At 39.0% G+C, this 19,810-nt stretch overlaps 1 protein-coding gene across 2 annotated transcripts in view; it reads right to left on the bottom strand.

Annotated features, from left to right (window-relative positions):
- LOC118821225 (alpha-1,6-mannosylglycoprotein 6-beta-N-acetylglucosaminyltransferase B-like) overlaps window positions 1-19,810 on the bottom strand; it is a 144,511-nt gene that overhangs the window by 14,718 nt on the left and 109,983 nt on the right. The window contains exons 9-12 of one of the 2 annotated variants that reach the window (XM_036589750.1): window positions 18,442-18,573; window positions 11,259-11,392; window positions 6,932-7,062; window positions 2,280-2,285 (exon numbers count right to left, since the gene is read on the bottom strand). In XM_036589750.1, the coding sequence (XP_036445643.1) occupies window positions 2,280-2,285; window positions 6,932-7,062; window positions 11,259-11,392; window positions 18,442-18,573 (403 nt within the window). The remainder of the gene's footprint in view (window positions 1-2,279; window positions 2,286-6,931; window positions 7,063-11,258; window positions 11,393-18,441; window positions 18,574-19,810) is intronic. The other variant, XM_036589749.1, reaches the window with a different exon arrangement.

Here is a 19,810-nt window from a genome sequence, read left to right as displayed (position 1 = left end):
ATTTTCTTTTATAGTTTTCTTTAATGTAGGTTGGAGATTTGCATCTTGTGAAGGTCTGTAATGGATTTATCAGAGGTCTACATTTGCTTGCTTAGAATATAAAACATTTTATTCACTAATTATATTAAAACAAATAGTCATGGGCAACATTTGAGACTTGTGTCGGGGGGCCAAGCCATCTCAGTCAACTATATAGCAAGTATAAAACCTATTTTTAGTAAATAACTTACATTTATCAAAGTATAAATGATGTCCTACCTTAGTAAAGTGCAAGACGGCACCCACTGGGCACGATATCAAATGCACTGACTGTTTTTTCCAAGTCCACGTGATATTCAGCACTGCAATGTCAGACAGTCTTTCCTGACTCATAGTAGCCACGTTTACATGCAGCCTAATAATCCTTTAATAATCCAACTAATAGCTCAGTCGAAATAGAATACGTCTATGTATACAGCTCAATCGGCATAGAGCAGTCCGACTGAGGTCAATTCGAATACAACTTCTATACCATTGAACGAGGTGGGTAATTCTGTTAATAATCCGTTAAATAGAAGAGTAATAACCATATAAATGCCTGTATCCGATTACATTCCCAATCAGAAAGTTTAACTATGTTCTGCGCACGTGTGTCGCGTCATAGTGAAAGTTTATAATGTTCAACATGGCGGGAGCAGAAACTGGTCTGCACAGGAGACCAAGTTTATGCTTTGAACTTTAAAAGACAGCGGTGGGATGGGCGTCCAGCTTATGTGTCTCTGAACACGACATCTTCCCCTCAGCTTTCTTTAATAAGTACATGTGAAGTACATTTTCCTGAGTCTGACATCATTTTAAAGCATTTAAAAACACAAGCACTGCTCACTGCTGCTCATCTCACTCTGACTGGACTCACTTGATGCCTGTTGTCATGGTAACGTCTACACTAAGTGGTAGTCTACACAAGAGCATAATTTTGGATTGGATTTCTTGTAGTGTGCATGTAAACAGAGATTTATAACAGATTGTTGAGTAGAGTGAGCATATAAACACCTCAGTCTTAATCTGTAATCAGAATGTATTCAATCGGATTGGCAAAAATCTTTGCAGGTAAACACAGCCAGTGATTCTCATGTAAGTTTTCACTCGATGCAAACAAGAAAAGTTCGTTTCACATAATGCACTGGTCATTGGCACGGTGAGGAACAACCTGAAGAGGCTACCGACGTTTACTAGGCTATCACCCAGATCTTTAAAAAGAGGCCTTAAAAAGTGTTAAGCATTGTTCGAAGCTGATTTCTTCTGATGGCATTGAAGAGGGACAGCTCTGCACTCATTTCCTCTTTGGGAAATCCATAGCGATGACAAACAAATGCCAGGTATGCCTCAGTTGTTTTTCAGTGCGATTAGGCTTTCCACGTAATTGTCCCGAAAACAATCACGGATTTCTTGAACGGATTTGTCCAGTACATCAAAATACAATTCCTTGTAGTAACCCACAGCAGAGTCAGCATCTGATCCAGTCACTGTCACTTTGACCTGTTCCATGGATGCTGTGGGCCTCGGTAGTTACTATGAGCTCACAAGTCAATCCTTTGTTGCTTTGTTGAACAATGGACTGACCACCCCAGAGTCCAGACCTCAACATCACTAAATGTGTTTGGGATTACTTGGATGGTGAGAAGCGGAAAATTCATAAATTGAATGAATAACCGTACTTAATAGTCATTTTGACTAAAAACAAATTAAGGGTGGTCTTTGACTTTTTTCACAGTATTGCACGTTCTCCATTTCTTTGACATCTCTTCGCTCAGTGCTCAGTTACAAAGGTGTAGATAGGTAGAAGTAAAATGGTTGTTGTCAGGAACCTTATTTATATTCTCTTGTTTGCTTCCTGAAAAACAGACCCCTTTGGACAGTCATAATAAACCTTTAATTAGTGAATGAAATGCTAGCTAACATCAGTTTGTGCTTCTCCTGCTCCATGTTTTCTGATTCAGATCATCTGATTAGCTGGTAAAATGCTTTATTTTTCTTCTTCAACTTATGATTTACTATGTAGACACAGGGACATATAAAGATATTTTCAGGTTTAATATCACAGCGGCAGTGTCTAGTGCATTGTGGATTCATTACACAGCTCCTCCAAAATCTTTCTTTCAAATGATGATTGCACGCCGCAGCTGCCTGTCCTCCACTTTACAGCACTTATAACAGCAGAGAGGAAATATTTCATGCACAGTAGGCCATATGCTGCGGGATTTGTTTTCATCTAACAATCTATTACGTCTCTCACTTACCTGGAGCTGAGAATGGTGCAAGAGCAGATGGAGATATAAAGAAAAAGAAAGAGAAATAGAAAAAGAGAAGATTATGTTTTTTCCCCTCCAAGCGTGGCACAGCAATGAAGCTAAGTGACACCTGGACCACAGAAGCGATTTGGGGTGACAGGGCTTAGAGGGCATCACTCAGTTGAAGGAGATTCTACTGCAGATGGTCAGAAACTGCCATTTGTGTAGGCTGAGGCATCAGAGGACAAATCACTCCAGTGTCTGGCAAATTGAGTGCATGTTCTGTAGGATTAAGGGGCCCATATTCTACATTTTTCCTGCAGTTTATGCTTTTTCTTAAACCCACTTATAAGATTTATGAGGTTTTATGTGCAAAAATAGTCATGATTCATTTTATGACAATCTTCCAACCTCAGTTCATTCCTTAGAAATGAGGACGGTTTTTATTACCGTATCTTTAAGGAATGATGTGTGATAATGATCTCTGTTCTCACTGGTTGACCCTTTCAAAAGTGCCCTGTACTGTGCTTCATTTGAATAGCTAGAGACTGTCTGCAGTAACAGAGTTCCTTATCACTTCAATGTGAATGGGAAGGGCCAAACTGCAGCAGGCTGAATAGGTGGTCATATGCTGATGCATTCCTGGTTGTGACATCTGAATTGTGAAGAGGAACTCAGAACAAACTGTTTTCATATATGGGTTATTCTCATGAAAATGACAAATACTGGGATCCAACCTGAAAAAATTAAAATGACCAAAACTGTACTATATGTTTCGGTAATGGCAATTTTAGCTATTTTTGAGCATAACTCAAAAATGCTAGCCAGTACATGACCAGCAAACACAGCTTCGAACAGATGTACACACATAAAATAATAATATTTTGTATTTAAGCTAAAGTACTTCATTATTTAATTGCAGAAAACATGGTTTTGGTAGTCAATTCTTAATATTACAGACTGATTTTCAGACTTTGAGACACATTTACTTCAAAACAATGAGGTCTAACTACTCACCATGTGGCCATGAGGGACAGGGACACAGTCTCACTTCCTGCTCTAAAATGCAAAGGTGTGGCTAAAATGAGGCTTCGCCTACCAACTAAAACTTGTTTCGGTAGTGACATGAAAATCTGGCACAGCATTTTGAAAAGAATTTTTAAGTTGCTTAATGTAAAAAAATAAACTCGTGATTAATTTAACTCTTTTCATTTCACTTGGAAAAAAAAACCCCAAAAAACAAAAAGGTCTTTAAAAAAGAAAGTATTATTTTCAAGTTGAAATTTAGAATTTAGGGTTTGGGACAGACACCTCCCAAAAGAAAATATCCTATAAATCATGTTTTTGTATATATTTAGCTTCTTACTATCCCAGTTTATGCCTTGAGTTTAAATAGATCATTAGGCTTCACCTAAACGATAATAATATTGTTTATCTGTGTAATGCTGATGACACTCAAATATTTATGGAGATGTTTTGAGCTATTTCATCAAAATGATCAAATTCATAGTTTTTCTATGGTGTCACTCAATCATGCTGCCATGATTTCAGTAAGCAACTTCAAGTTCACTTGGCAGTGCCGTAGCTGTTTATTATGAGAAAATAAAGCCATAACTGAGGCAGTAAAACCCACATTTGTATTGCTTTGATTTTATTTGATTTGTTGCTGTAGTGACAAACAAAAGTTGAGATCTAAATGGCTAACATTTCCCACTGTGTTAATTGTTCTGTGTCCCAAATCACATACTAGCACTCTCAATACTATGGAACTCTATTATTTCCAGGGCCCTCAATAGTGTAGTAGGTAAAGTATGGAAGTGTGTGGTTTGGGACACAACCTTAGATCAGCCAGTGAGACAGGTTCAACAAGCAAGGAGCTCCAGTGGCTGATTATAGCTTTGCTGTGCCACTAGGTAACTGCACATTAAGCATTTCCAAGTGAATGTTGAAAGTTATTTTCTGATTAAGGATGCATTTACTGAGGTAAAGGTCTAGAAATTTTCCAGTGACATGATGTTCTTATGCAGCAGCTTCTTTTTCAAAATTCATTCCTAAAATTTGCTCATAGGTTGCCTAAATGTCACTGCTGTGCCATTTAAGGTGGAATGGGAAACTTTATTAAGAAGCCAGCTGCAACTGCAGCTTAATTTTGTTTCTTATTTAAGAACCACTTTTACTCATTTTTGTAAAATATCATGCATGTAAATCTTCTGAACTGAAGGTGTTCAGGTTATATGAATCCAGTCCACCAATCAAGCTCATCTAATTGTTGCATTTTCTGGAGAGTGCATTTAAAGTGTCCACACAGCTTTTCATCTTCTTTGTGATTAAGAACGCCCCATCACCATTTTAGTAGGCAAGCTGTAACTCTGACTATGCCCGCCTACCAAAATGGTGATAGGGCATTCTTAATTACGTAATCAAATACTATGAATATTGGCTGTATTGACCTGGTAATACATGGCCTGTTTTGAAACTTTAAAGGGGACCTATTATGCTCATTTTCAGTCTGCATAATTTAATTTTTGGGGTCTACTAGAATAGATTTACATGTTATGTTCCAAAAATACATTATTTTTCTCATATTGTACATCTTTATTCACCCTCTGAAGCTCTGTTAGAGCTCCTGTGTCTTTAAGCCCCTGTTCCTGATGAGCCCAGTGTACTCTAATTGGTCAATTGCCAGAGCAATTCTGCCTCTACATGTTCCGCCCCTGTCTTGTAGTCTGCAGACAGACTCTGCTGTACCGAACAGCTGTAAACACCACTGTGACTATTTTTCCAATGGCGTCGGTTCTGCTATATTACTTTGAGCCAGAGTCCCGTCCTTAAAGTCAGGTCAGCATCTTCTCAACATGCCTACAACTGAACTAATCCCGGCCTTCAGTATTTGCTGTGCATTGTGTGAGGGCATGCTTGCGTTTGTGTTACGGGATGACATCATCTTGTAACAGAAAAAGGGGCTGGAATTCCAACAAGCCATTTCAGACAGCTGAGAAAAGTGAGTTACTCCCTCTGGCATATACTTTGAGCTTTGTAACATTGCAGAGTGTTGCACAAAAAGCTATATAACACACTAAAGGAAAGGGGTAAACCAGAAAATAATAATAGATCCCCTTTTAACCATGTTCACATAGTACATCCAACTCTTATTTTTAAAAAGCAAGGATTTCTATGCTATGGGTCCTTCAAAGTCTGCTATTTGACAGGTTTTAGAAGAAGCAGCAGTGAGTGCATCTTCCTGTGTTGATGTTTACACGCTGTTTTCTTCTCTGCTCTCTTCATCACAACAAGCGTCACATTGCTAACCGCATGCTGTCCAAAATGCCGCTGCTGCTCAACACTATCAGTGTACCCAACAAGCCATGATAAGAACAAGGCAATCCATCTCTGTGCGTTCCAGCATAGGCGCTGTCAGAAAGTGCCGAGTCTACTACACTTTTCAGGGGTGTAAAATGATACTCGCTCCTCAGAGACAAGGGCCTCTTCACATTACAAGCAAAGACCTGGCACCACTTACCAGGTGAAGGCGTCAGACAATTCATCAGAGAGTTATTACCGAGGCCGCCGTCGACTTAGGATTTATAATGCTCATAAACAGATGCAGCTCAAGAGGACGCGTGTGTCTTGGTAGCTCGATCAGTCAGTGTGAAAAGAGCTCATTATGTTCTCATCAGTCTTGAGTCTTTACATGAGTGAGGTGGCACTCAGAGGCCCTTCAGTCTGTATAAACCATATCATGCGGCACACAGAAATTAGATTCGATGACAAATGAAGAGGCTGATGATCATAAATCCTGCACTCCTATGTGGTAAAATATTCATGAGGTGCTTCTTTTGTTGTTTACTGTGCATCTGCATGTGTTTGTTTTAGTACCTTTTAAGGACAAAAACACAGCTAGAAATCAGCATCCAAAAACGATTTTGTAAAATATAAGAATAAAGATCTTGTGCAGTAAATTATCGTAATCTTAAAATTTACTGGTTTAAGGCATTGTGGCTAAATTTTGGTTACACTAATGTGATCTGATTTTGTCTCAAATTTGCAAAAACTTAATTTGGTGCAACATTTTTTGAAATGAGCATGCTTCAAGCTCACTACTAGGAGGACTTAGCTTTTAAATAATCTGTCTTTAAAACAATACATTATTTCAATAATGTATTGCTTGAAATGCTAAAAAAAAATGCTAAAAAAAATCAAAATGCAAGAGAGGCATGAAAAAACACACACACCAGATAATAAACTGCCTTCTTAACTCCAAAGAGATTAAGTGATCAATTGCAGTCACAAGAGCATTAACAAAGTAAGCTACTGATGTTGGAAAATTAGTTTTGAATCACAAACGCCACTCCAACTTGTTCTAAAATACTGGATGGAGCTCCATCACTCCAGAGAATGCGGTTTCACTGATTCACAGCCCAACGCTGGGGGGCTTTGCATTAGCCATGGTGACATGCAGCTGCCACAGAACATCCCATTGACTGCCTTTCTATAGAAACTGACCAAAAGCTGTGTGTGTACAATTGAACCCATGTGTCTTCAATGGACGCACTTTAAAGTACCTGAATTCTATTTAGAAGAGATGTCTGGATACTTTTGGTCATACACTGATGTACTGACAGCGTATAAAAACAAGTGTGTCTATGCGTGTCCATGCCTACCTTCCACATGTTGGCCTCTTTGCCATAGACCACAGCCATGTTGTTGACTTTCTCTCGCTGAATGTTGAGCCTCTCGGTCTGGTTCATTTCTTCAGCCACGAAACCCATGAAAGAGTTGTCAGGAGTGTGCGCTGTGTGAGAGCAGATCAAAATCCAGTAAATCTCACAAATTCTTATTAAGAAACTATTCATTTTTGTTTCCCCTTTACAAACTGCGGTCTGAGCAGGCATATTTCATGGAGTTGGTTACAGATTGAGAATTAAACATTACATGGGCAGAACAATCTATAAAAAGTGAGTGCAGGATGGTAGAAACTGATTGAAGAGTGTAGAAATTGTGCTGGATTTCTAGACAGCTTCTGCACTGGCTGAGGGACAGTGTAAAGGTCAGGAGGAATATGTAGGATATGGTGAGGAGGTGGTATGCAAAACGTTTATCACAAGTGTCATGGAATCCTACAGCCTGTCTCTGTCCTGGCACCTTCTCGTTCATCATGTACACCTGTAGTTGTTTCCACCTGTGTCTTGTTAGTCCTTACATGTATACACACCAGGGTTGGATATTAGCACCCGCCAAATGTGGCTGATCTTTTGTAGTGGTGGGTGAATTTGCTCAACCTACAACCACGTAAATAAAAATAGCATATGCAAACAAATAATGTGATTGTTGCAGAGCAATTTGTGACACTTCACAATGCAGACTGAATTGCGAGTCTGCCTGCTTCCCTCAGACACTTCAGCAAGGTAACACAGGGCTACCGTGGCAACTTGAGCATAGAATGCTGACTTGCAACGGTTAAAAGAATCACCTTAGGTCAAGTAGCCCAGGCTAACGTTATAGCAAATAAGCATAAAAACAGTGTGGCATTTCATCCCAGGGGTTACGAGTTCTGCAGAGAAAACCTCCCAGGAGAAAACACAGGCCAAAGAGGTGGAGTTCAAAAAATGTTTTTTCAATGAGATGTGGAGAAAAGCTGACAATGAAGAGTCCGGTGATTGGTTAGTTCATGAAGAGACAAGCCAGATGATGTTCTGTTTGGTTTGTCGTCAACACGCTTTGGATGCCAGTAAGAGAACTAATAGTTTCATTGTCGAGACTAAAAACCTAAATTGGAAGCCATAAAGGGCCATAATTCATCCAAATGACATGTCTAGGTAAAAAAGATAAGGGAAACTCAGCCCTGGAAAATATGGCTGCCATTGAGGCACTTACCATCCTGAAAATGAGCATACTGTTTAGGAATGCCCACACAATTGAGAAAAAAGGTAGGTCATTTCGAGATTACGAATGGCAATGCAAATAAGTTGCCTTTTTTTAGTCTATTTACTAATGTTAGGTCAGAATATCGCTGTCATGTAATGTCATTAGCTAGCTAGCTACATGTAGTTAGCATAAAAGTAATGCTGGCTATCCATTGACACTTAGTGTCACTTTGCTTTTCATACTGCTGGTGATAACAGGAAAGTGACTGGTAATAAAAAATAAAAAAAAAAAGATGGAAGAAAAAAAAAAATTTCCAACCCTGATATACACAGCAGTAATACTGACATATGGCATGGTAGTCTGCTGTGTTAGTGCTGCTGTATTGTGTGTGTATGGTGTGACTGAGTGTATCAGGCTGATATATTTTTTTTAAACACTGCTCATAGTCCACTTTATTAGAAACACCTACTTTGGTGTACAGACAGAGACTGCACATTTTGTGTTAGTCCTCTAGCCTTTCATCAGTGGTCAGGTTCTGACCACAGGAACACTATGAGCTGAATAGTTCTGGATGGTGGCCACTCTTAACCTAGCAGTGTCACTGATATGTGTAAAAACTCCAGCAACACTGCTGTGCCTGATACCACTGGTGCTAAATTGGTGTGAGTGCAGGGATGGACATCATCCCCGCTTGTTGAATATACATGAGATCATTTTGGCTGGTTCCTGGATGGTTTAGTTACAGTGAGTAATGACAAATGAAAGAAGCACTAACCTGCCCTGCCCGTTTGTTACAAATGCAGTCGTTCTGAATATGCATTTACTGTTGTTGTTATGCCAAAACAGTTATTAATAGTCATTATTATTTCTGCTTAAATATCATGATATCATTATTAAGGTATTTTGCTAAAACATTTATAGCAACATGCAGATCAAATTAAGAACTATAGTGACATAATGGAAAAGGCAAAAATGTAATTAGCAATAAAATTCAACCAATTCATATAAAATTCAATTCATATATATTCTCATGAATATATATGAGAAAATGCATGACATTATTCTTATATTATTCCAAAACAATACAGTGTTTTAATATTGACAAATAAAATGGTGGTCCTGTGGTGGTGAGCGGCTGATAAATTATGCAGCAACAGATGGACTACAGTCTGTAAATAATTAGAATTACTCTCTGTATAGTCACTATCTTTTTCAGTGACAATTGTGTCAACAGTGTCTTGTTTTGTTTTCTTATACCTCATGTTCCTCTCTAGTTTCCTATTTTGATGTTTTTCACCTCTTGTCTTATTTTCTCAGCTTTTGACCCGAGTCAGTCTGTTTGGTTTATGAATATGGATATGCCTGTGTTCGCTTAGTCTGCAGGTGTGTTGACCTCTGCTGCCTGTCTTGGAAAAGACTTGTGGAAGCACTTCAGTACCACCAGCTCACTCATACATCAAGACACCTTGAGCAGACCACTGTTTACAAGAAGAAACAGAAAGCAGCAATGGAAATACAGTACTCAAAAGTAGTTTTGGAACACTTCTATCATAGAATGATTTAATTTGTCAGTGTATTGTAGAAATTATGCTTTACCATATTCAAAAGTCACTTCAGCTATATTATGACTTATCAATCAATACTTTCCAACTGAACAATAGCAAGCTAACTTTCACCTAACTATAAATTTCATTAACATTCTGAAAGATAGACAAATCAACAAAATTAAGAAAACTCGAATATTGAGTTGAATTAATTTGAGAGAAAAAAATTGTGTTTTGGTAATAAAATGTCTGGGAGAAAGATGACAGAATCACTTAAAAAAATATAATTAGGAGTGAAAAATGTACTGAAGTGTTCAGCCATGCTCTGGCTGAGCATCAGTTGTGCAAACTCTTGCACCCCATGCTTAGAAGACTTCATGCTGTCATCCAAAAGAAGGGATATGCAACGAATAAAATACTGAATAATATGGTGGAAAATTGTTTGTCCCAATGTTTTAGTACTTAAACTCACTTTACTTAAGTTTTCATTTAATTGGTGGGCTAATTTTAAGTTATAGTTAGTAAACCTGGTTGTTATTGTTTGTTGTTATAGCTTTTCTGATGGATGTGAATGAATAAATGATAACTTTATCTCAGAAAGTAATAAAAAAATGAGTTATAACTTGTAGAGTACCCCAAGAGTGTGGGCACTGTACATAGGAAGTTACGTAGCAGTGGCATGTCTGGGCTGGGGGGGGAATGGATTCTGCCGAAACAGACTTACAAATGACAAATGAATACACTCACTGGAATCAGACTAAAGCCCACAATTTAGTTTGCTAGTTTAAATATATTTTTTGTTTAACTATGTAAATGTCACATATGAACTGTATCCAATAAATAAAATGTCCTACCTATAACTTTGTTTTACACATTGTTTTAAGCGAAAAGTTATTTATAAATACTGTTTACTGTTTTTAATGAGGTTAAGCACCTCATGTACCTTCCTTGTAACTCACTCACTCACATTTAACAGGCTAATGATTTTCCACGGGGGCGCTCTTACCACACTAGCAGGTTCACAGTTTTCCCAGGCTACTTGGGCTACTTTACCAAGACGTATATATTTGAAATATATAAAATGAAATTGAAGCAGCTTATTTCTTTTGCAACTGGATACATTTTTAATTTTGCTGGACCTGGCAAACTTACTTAACCCCCTCTTAAAAACTGTCCACTATTACATAGGAGAGAGGAGGTGTGGTCCTTCTTCCAAACAGTTATTTCATCATCTTATGTTTATGGAAGTGGCCTTCATTTTTCAGTTTTTACTTCCATGTAAATTTCAAGTGACTGTAAAAGGTTGCAAGAGGACACAGACAGAAAAACAGACGCACAGACAGGCCTCTCCAGCTGTGACTGTGAACATCTGCTTTGCCTCTCACATAAACACGTTCTGTTTGACTGCCAACATACACCCTAGGCATGGCCCAGTAGCAGCTGCAGCCCAGTGAGCTATAAACACACACACAGCACACGCTCAAACACACACTACAACTTGCCTCACATCTCTCTCATTCTACCTAGCCATTTAAAGGGTTCTTCCACAGCACTGAGTCAAAAACAAAACCCTGCTTACGGAACATGGTCATGTACTGCCTGCAGTTGAGGTTCCAGTAGCCCCAGTTGGTCCTGTAGCCATGTAGCGTAGCATATTCTTCATGGTTATACGCTGGCTCTGTGCCAAACGTGTCAATCACTCGAATGTGACACCTGTCGGAGAGAAGAAAAGGGGTGCGGTGAAGCGATTAGAAGTTAAGATGACACCAGTTCATGTCCTGTGTGTCACAGTACTGACAGACCTCTGTCGTTTGACATCTTTTCCTTTTGGAGTCTAGGTAGCTTCTCTTAAAAATAAAGCTAGTCTCTTAAAAATAAAGGTTCCTCAATAGTTCTTGCCTTAGATGTAAGATTCAAAGAAAAAAACCTTTATATTTTGCAAGAATGTGTACATTTTGTAAAGGTTAAGGTTCTTCATACTTACATATCATACCAAAAATAGTTCTTTAAAGCAGTTAAAAAGAGAACCAGTTAAAAGGTTCTTAAACTGGTCCTCAGGGTCCACCAGATGATGTGGGTTCTAGTCCTGTTCATTGTAAGTTAGGTTGGAGCAAAACCATATGACCTAGGACACCCTGAGAAGTAGTATGAAAACATCTGCTTTAACGAACAATCAATTGGCACCTTTCATTTTTAAAGAATAGCAAATTGAGGAGTTTTCATATTAATGATACCAAGGAAACTAAAGAAAAGACCCATCTTTAGCAGATGGAGGCTGTTCCAGTGAAGGCAGTGGTTTGATATAAGTACAGACAATTGGAGCAATTTTCTGTCATTATGATGACTGGGAGACCACCTGTCGATAACAGCAGGAAGCAGCGACCTGGTTTGTTGGCTAAAAACATCAGAACATCAGAACATCAGATCTTGGTGTCCTAAGCTGTCTGAAGTGGCCTTGTGTTTCACAGATCAAGCCTAAATTTTGCAAAAACAACTTCAGAATTGAAGATGTTGCCCCCTCCCACATCACCATGGATGCTTAGCTAAAGAGGATTTGTTCTTTTGTTCTTTTTCACTAACAGGAGTGATGCCATTGATCCCATTGCTCGCTCTGATCAGTTCCCCCAATGGGGGCTGATCCACAGTGGGGTTAAGTCTAACCCCATGCTGGGTTCAGTCATCCTTGGATGCCACTGCAAGCAGAGCTTTCTCTATCTTTCTGAAAACGAAACCATTGAAAGACAGATCCTGTCAGCCAGGCTGCCTTCTTTCTCTCGAGTGAATCAAAGCAGGACAGAGAGAGACCAAATATAAACAGAGTACAATTGGAAAATTAATGCACAATAATGTTTATTTGCTGAATTTGACATTATGGACAAAAGAACAACAATAAAATTTGGCTCAGTTGGTTAGTTTAACTTTTTTCCAATATGCTAAACTCAGCAAATAATTAAAAATTGTGCATGGAAAATCAACAGACCATGTCATTTGACCAGGGGGTGCCTTTGCATACAACTGTACACCCACTGGCCACTTTATTAGAAACATTTACCTTGTAGCTTCACCTTGCTGGTGTACAGTTAGAGACTGTAGCCCATCTGTTGATGCACACCACTGTACCTGATACACTTACACCAGTGCCACACACAGTTTTATATCATTTTCATGTCTCACTGCAATACCCAGCATGCATTATGCAAAATACATCATGCAATCATTGGTAATCCCTGTGGTGTCAACCAATCCTGACTGCTAGCCTAGTAACAGATCTATAGGCTGGTAAATACATCCAAGTTAGCATTACTTTATTTGTCAAGCCAAATTGTAACAAAAACAGCAGTTCTATCTTTATTCAGTTTTTTTACAGTTAAAACTGCCAATGAGTGCAAGTTATTTATTTTTTATAGCATCAGGGGAAAAAAATGAAAAGATATATATAACAGAAAATTACTCTGAAGCCTTAACAGCTAAATATAATATCATCTTTTCAGTATTCAGTGCGTCCATCTGTTGCTTGCCTTTATTACAGCTTCCTTTTTTTCCAGAAGATTCGATTTCAGCTTTTCACAGAAATCTGCAGGGATATTTTTCCACACCTCCCAAATTCAGTCTTAGAAGTTGGTTGCATTTTCTGCTTCACATGACCCAAGTAATCCCAAACACATGCAGTACAATTGAGGTCTGGACTCTGGGGTGGTCAGTCCATTGTTTTGAGAACACCAGCAGCTTCTTTGTTTGGTTTACAAACGTTGTTCTTTTTTGTCCATTTCCTTTTCTCAGTAAGTGCTTCTTGACAGCTACACATCCTTTTAGAGCCACAGTGTTGAGTTGTCTTCTCACAGCGGATAGACAGAAACCCTTTTTTTTCCTGAAGTAAGAGCAGAGCTTGATTTTCTCCTCTCTCTCAAAGATGAAAGGACCTCATGAAGCTGCCAGTGAGTGGAAGTACGAAGTAGAAGTTTGTAATAAAGTGCATGGTGAGTATATTTATATCCACTCCCTGACCACTTTATTAAAAACTCTATATATATATTTGCATTTGCTCAGTAATGTTGTGTATTTTTGAGAGACGCTCCATTAAAGCTGGTTTCATGTTATAAGCACCACAACACGTCTCAGTTCTCTGCAGTGTGGTCTCGAGGAATCATACTGACTGCAGAACTCTGACTGACTCAAGTAGAGCAGATCTAATCTATCAGCAAATAACCTCAAAGTGCAGTCTGGGTCCTCGGGCCAGGAAATGAAAGTCTCTCACACACATGCACACAAGCTTCCAGTGATCTGGTAACCCTGCAATGACACTGTGATCAAAAGTGCTTAGGTTTCTCAATATATTATACAACATTAAGCAAGTGACATCGCTGCTCTGAACTGGCTAAACTGTAAGGCCTGTTTCCACACTGGCTAATTGAGTTAGCAGTGGTGGGCTACCGCTGTCTGTATTTATTCACAGTTCAGTTCACAGCACCTTATTTTCTTTGCTGTCCCTTCCTCTTTTGGGTCACTGCACAGAAACAGTTTAGACCTATGAAAAGATTTCTGTATGTGGGGCGCCAAGAGGTGGACCCTGAACAAATTACTCGCGAAGTTCCACAAAAGTCAATATATAAAACCCTGCCATTTAGCTTTGCAATGGTTTGTGCCGTGTGTTTGTGCGATCCTAATTAATTTGAGTCAAAGCAAGGCTCGGGCCCCCTGCTCCGGTGCGTTCAGGAGGAAATTAAATATGCAGCTCAAGAGAAAATAGAATGGAGCCATGCTTGGCAATAAAACAAAAAAAAAAATGTGGCTAAGTCTAAAGGCTAAATGGATTCATTACGCCTGACAAATCAGCCTCTTTTCCTCCCCTTCCTCTGCTGGAGCCATAGTTTTTTACTGAGATTTTTTACAATCCCATTATCAGAAAGACAGCCTCTAATTGAGCTACCAAGAATTACAATAATTGCGATGCTTTATGCATGAAGCAGTTTCAACATGAGTTGTGAGACACAAATATTATCCATAATGTATGAAGCAACTTTCAGGATCACTTTACACAAGGCAGCTTTGAGGATTCAATGCTGTCGAGTAACTGCTCCGGTCTTAATCTCTTCATTATTTGCCCCATTGATGGAAGCAAACTGCTGTACAGAGCAGATTCCCGTGGGAATAGGTCTGCTGAGTCAGTTGGAAGTGAATGACAGTGTGATGTGGGACAGCTTGTGGATTTACATCACTGAGGAAACAAGCTTATATTGCCTGTTTTACTTATTTGAGTAAGGGTGCTGATGTAGGACCTATTTTTTATTGAGTGCTGTTGTCACATGTCATCTGAACTTAAAGCAGTCTTACTTCTAGATGCCTGACACATATAGACCATTCAGAAATGTTTACTAAATGGCCAAAAGAATGTGGACACCCAAGCGTCATAGCTATACAAGCTTGTTGGACATCCCATTCCAAAACCATGGGCATTAATATGGACTTGCCCCGCCTTTTGTGGCATAAGAGCCTCAACCCCTCTGGAAAGGCTTTCCACAAGATTTTGGATTGTGTCTATGGGAATTTGTGTCCATTCAGTCAAAAGAACATTTGTCAGGCCAGGCACTGGTGTTGAACGAAAAAGGCCTGGCTCACAATTAATGTTCCAGTTCATCCGAAAGGTGTTCAGTGAAGTTGAGGTCAGGGCTCTGTGTAGACCACCAGAGTCCCTCTACACCAAACTCATCAATCCATGTCTTAACTGCCCTTGCTTTGTGCAAAGGGGCACAAAACAGAAAAGGGCCTTCCCCAGACTGTTGCCACAAAATTGAAAGCAAAAAATTGTGTAAAATGTTTTGTGTGCTGTTAACATGTTAGCATTAACATTAACCTTCAGTGGAACTAAAGGGCCCAAATCCTGAAAAACATCCCTCCTCCACCAAACTTTACTGTTGGCAATATGCATTCCAGTGTGTAGCTTTCTTCTGGCGTTTGTCAAACCCAGATTCATTTACCAGACTTACCGACAGTGAAGCGTGATTCATCACTCCAGTGAACACGTAGCCATTGCTCTGGAGTCCAGAGACGGCATTCTTTTCACCGCTTGGCATTCCGCTTTTCAATGCTTGGCATTGCGCATAGTGATCTTAGGCTTATGTGCAGCAGCTCAGCAATGGAAGCACATTTCATGAAGCTCTTTACACAGTTTTTGTACTAATGTTGCTTCCAGAGGCAGTTTGGAACTGCAGTGAGTGACGCTACATAGGATAGGTGATTTTTATGTGCTTGTGAGTTTGTGTAGTCTACCACTTCATGGCTCAGCTGTTGCTGATTTGATTATGTAGTTGATAGGAAAGACAGATTATCACTGACCCTTTCACAGCTGGAAAAAAATATTTTAGTGATCTGTATGTTTTTCGCTCTTGTGATGTGTATGCTGATGCAGTATTTACAAGGTAATTATAGATGCCTGTATATGTTATACTGGACAATAACGCATAATCAAGATGATTTATCACTTTGGTACAGATCAAAACCTCCTTTACGTTTGCTTGATATCTTGATTTGGAAGCCATAGCTGGACTTAACTGCTCATACACATTCTGCAGAAAGAGTGGCCGCAGGATGATTCTTTCAGGTTTTGTGAATACAATCTCTACCCGAACAGGTTGCTTGTGCTTTTTCAACACATTTGTACAGTGTTCGCTTTTTTCATGGGAATGAATGTGGGAATGCTCAATATCATGAGTAATACAACTTATATAATGCTTACTCCTTTACCTCTTACTACCTGTAGTTACTATATAAACCCAATTCAATTATCAAACACAGTCAACAGTGTTCTGCAACCACTTTAACTTTTGAAGCACTTTCTCAAGCCAACTTGTATTCATGTTCGTTCCCTTTCTAGTTGTGAAATATTGTATCTACTGCTATTTCATAAATTAAACCATGAAGACAAAATCTCTATCTGCTAATATATTCTAATAGCACTAGCATTTTAGATTCCAATTCAGCTAATGTTACAAAGTAATAATTATTAAAATATCATTCACATTAAAATAATATTCAAGTTTACATTCTTTATCCTTACCTGGTAGAGTAAAAAACATTACATACACTGCCTTTATTACAATGTAAGAATTACAAACTGACAGAAAGAGCCTGAGCTCAAACACTCTCCTCGATGTTACTGCCCCTGATATTAGAGCTTTTGTTACTTATGTAAGACCCATGATATGTTTCAATGAATATGTTGTCCCCTTACTTTCAATATTTATTTTCATTATTTATATTTTAGTCCTGTGATGGACTGGCAACCAGTCCAGAGTGCTTCCTGCCTTTCACCCAGTGAGCGCTGGAATAGGTTCCAGCATTAATAGATTTCTTTAATTAGGTGTATAGCAACATCTACTGTCTGTCTTGCATGTTTTAGCAAAGGGTGTAAGGGACAGATGGTCAGTCAGTGACTCAGTAAAGCAGTCACAGTTGACACACATGACCACAGCTGGTCCAAAAGATTGATGATAAATGAAATCCTCCACGTCAGTGCAGTTAGCAAGCTAGCTAACTTGATAACCATAAACAGTAATGACACAAAAGTGAACATAACTGTTGTATTGTATCACGTAATGGTATACTTGTGGTAGTAGAGTGTTGCACACTAAGTCATACCAAAAATCTGTATAACTTGCATGGTTGGTGAAAGTGGGCCAAAGAGCTAACAGTAAAGAATCTGGCTAAATCACCTATCATACACATAAAGATCCCGTTGTTGTGAAGGAAATGTGTTCCAAAGTCTATAAATCAGTGTGAAACCTTGACCTGAATTGTCACTACAGAAACATATTTTCTCTAAACTTAAGCAACACTTTAAAAAGTAAACATTTTTGTGTTTTAATGAACATTATTATGATCTTATGCATGTACAACTGTTCAAGTCTGTATTTGCAGGTCTTGTACTGATTTCCTTTTTTTCATCTCAAAATGAGCTAAAATTGTCACTAACAAAACACTTCCTAATGAAACATGGTTCTAGCAGTGTTATGATAGTTTTGGTAGTGACAAAATGGAATGTTCAATCATTAATTTTGATAGAATGAACATAATTAAGGCATCTTATTAATATCCTAAGGCATCTCAAGGTACGCGTATTTGAGTGAGGGTCACTCAAGGTGATTTTTTTTTTTTATTTTAGTCTAAAATCAAAGTTTTGAAATGCGATCTGTGTAGAAAGCTGGCATTGGCTGTGGGGTGACTTGTATGCAGCTGCAGTTAGCCATGCAGGTAACATCACATTTAGCAAGTTGGCTAACTTGTCTAAAACAAACAGTAAAACCACAAAAGTCAAAATCATAATACAGTCTCCTGACTGACTGCATATCATGTGGTTTCATGTATTTTTTTATAGTCAGTGGGGAAGAAATGCTAAGAGATTTGTGTTTAGACACTGGTTAAATTAACATTTCCTCAGTTTTGCAGGTTCAGTGCTTTGAAGGGCCATCCTTTCAGAGGTCAGCAAAGCCAAAGCTGTAGTGCTGTTGGTTGAGGATTTGAATTTGTGTGTCAAAGTTCACTGAAGTTGAACTCGACACCATATTTCGGATGCGGAAGTCTGCAACATGAAATTTGCTGGCAAATGCTAGTTACTTTCATAGGATGGATTACAGACTGTTATTGTGCATCTATACAGTGGACTTTTAAGGTAGGAGTTTTTGATGAAGTGGCCAGTGAGCGATGTTTCTGATAAAGTAGACAGTGAGTCTACAGTACATGGACATTACACATTTATGCACACTGACTTGTGCTTCCTGAGTGAAAGGCCCATGTGCTGCTTCATCTGCTGCAGTCCGTGGTAGTCAGTATAGATGAGGTCGAAGGGCAGCGGGCCTCGCAGCGGGCAGCTTCCTCTTCCTGGGGGAACGCCAAGGAACCTGAGGTGAAAAAAAGGTTAACAGCAATAAGAAAAAGCCTTATCAGAACACAGATAAGAGCGTTTGTACAGAGCTGTGATGCATTACGCTCTTTATGGTGAGAGAAAAATGCACCATTAACAACGTGCAAGTACTCTGGTCACGCATTGTTCACTAAGCACTAGCACAGCGAATAGCAAATGAACAAAAGACCATAGAGCCACTGGAGGAGCTCTTTCAGGGCTGCTCTTTCATTTGTCTCAGAGAGGGCTTGTGCTTCTGGATGTTTAATGTGGTTACAGTCGTATGATGTCTGGAACACACTGATGTGCGCACGCACAAGCGCACAATCTGTCTGCCATTGCTAATAGGGAGTGAAAGAAGCACTTTGTAGTCTTCCAGAATACACACAGACGCGTAGCACACCACTCATGGGATGAGGGACGCCCCTCCTTCCACATGTGAAATTTATGACTATCAGCAGGCAGCCTGTCTGTGCGTGATAAGGCTCCATCCATCTCCATCCAGTATTCGCACATGCAATATCTTGGATCATCTGACAGTAAAAGGACTCTCCTCTGGTGCTGCTATGGAGAAACTCTGGCTGATCTTTGTCTCCTCATATTTCTGGGCAGAGGCAGATGGTACCAGAGAGAATATGTAAACCAACACTGAGCTGCTCTATAAATGAGTGCTGAGCTCTCATTCGGGCCTACTGGAGCCCACCCATGTCCCGCTTGTACAAAGGAAAGAGAGACAGAGGCCACGGATGCAATATGATGCTGTCAAATACACAATTCACTCACAGTCATCTTAACCACAGGGGTGAGTGGGCATTTGACCCATCACTTGTGGTTTGTTGTGGTTTACCAATTAGATGGTTGGCTCTTTTTATTGAAGAGCAGGACTTTCCCCCTAAACAGACACCATGTTGAGTGTCACAAGCTACTTCATTCATTTTTCAGCCAGTGAACTGTATCCTCCTCCTTCATAATTTTATTTTTCACTTTGAATTTTTATAAAAAAAACAACAACAAAAAAAAACAGAAAGGCCTTGTACAAAGTAGTTTTCCTCAAAGAAAAGAGAAAAGAATTATTATTTATTATTAATTTATTTAACTAAATAAAGAACAAACAGACACAAACACAAAAAAACACAAACCACGCAAACCATGTAAGTTGTTTTATATACATTGTTAGAGTGAAAGCAGAGTTGTCTTCATCTGTTTTTTGAAGCAGATGTGTTACAGTACATTAA

The sequence above is a fragment of the Colossoma macropomum genome, unplaced genomic scaffold (genome assembly GCF_904425465.1).
Source record: "Colossoma macropomum unplaced genomic scaffold, Colossoma_macropomum, whole genome shotgun sequence".
Classification (NCBI taxonomy): domain Eukaryota; kingdom Metazoa; phylum Chordata; class Actinopteri; order Characiformes; family Serrasalmidae; genus Colossoma; species Colossoma macropomum.
This window is presented reverse-complemented; position numbering and strand designations above follow the sequence as displayed.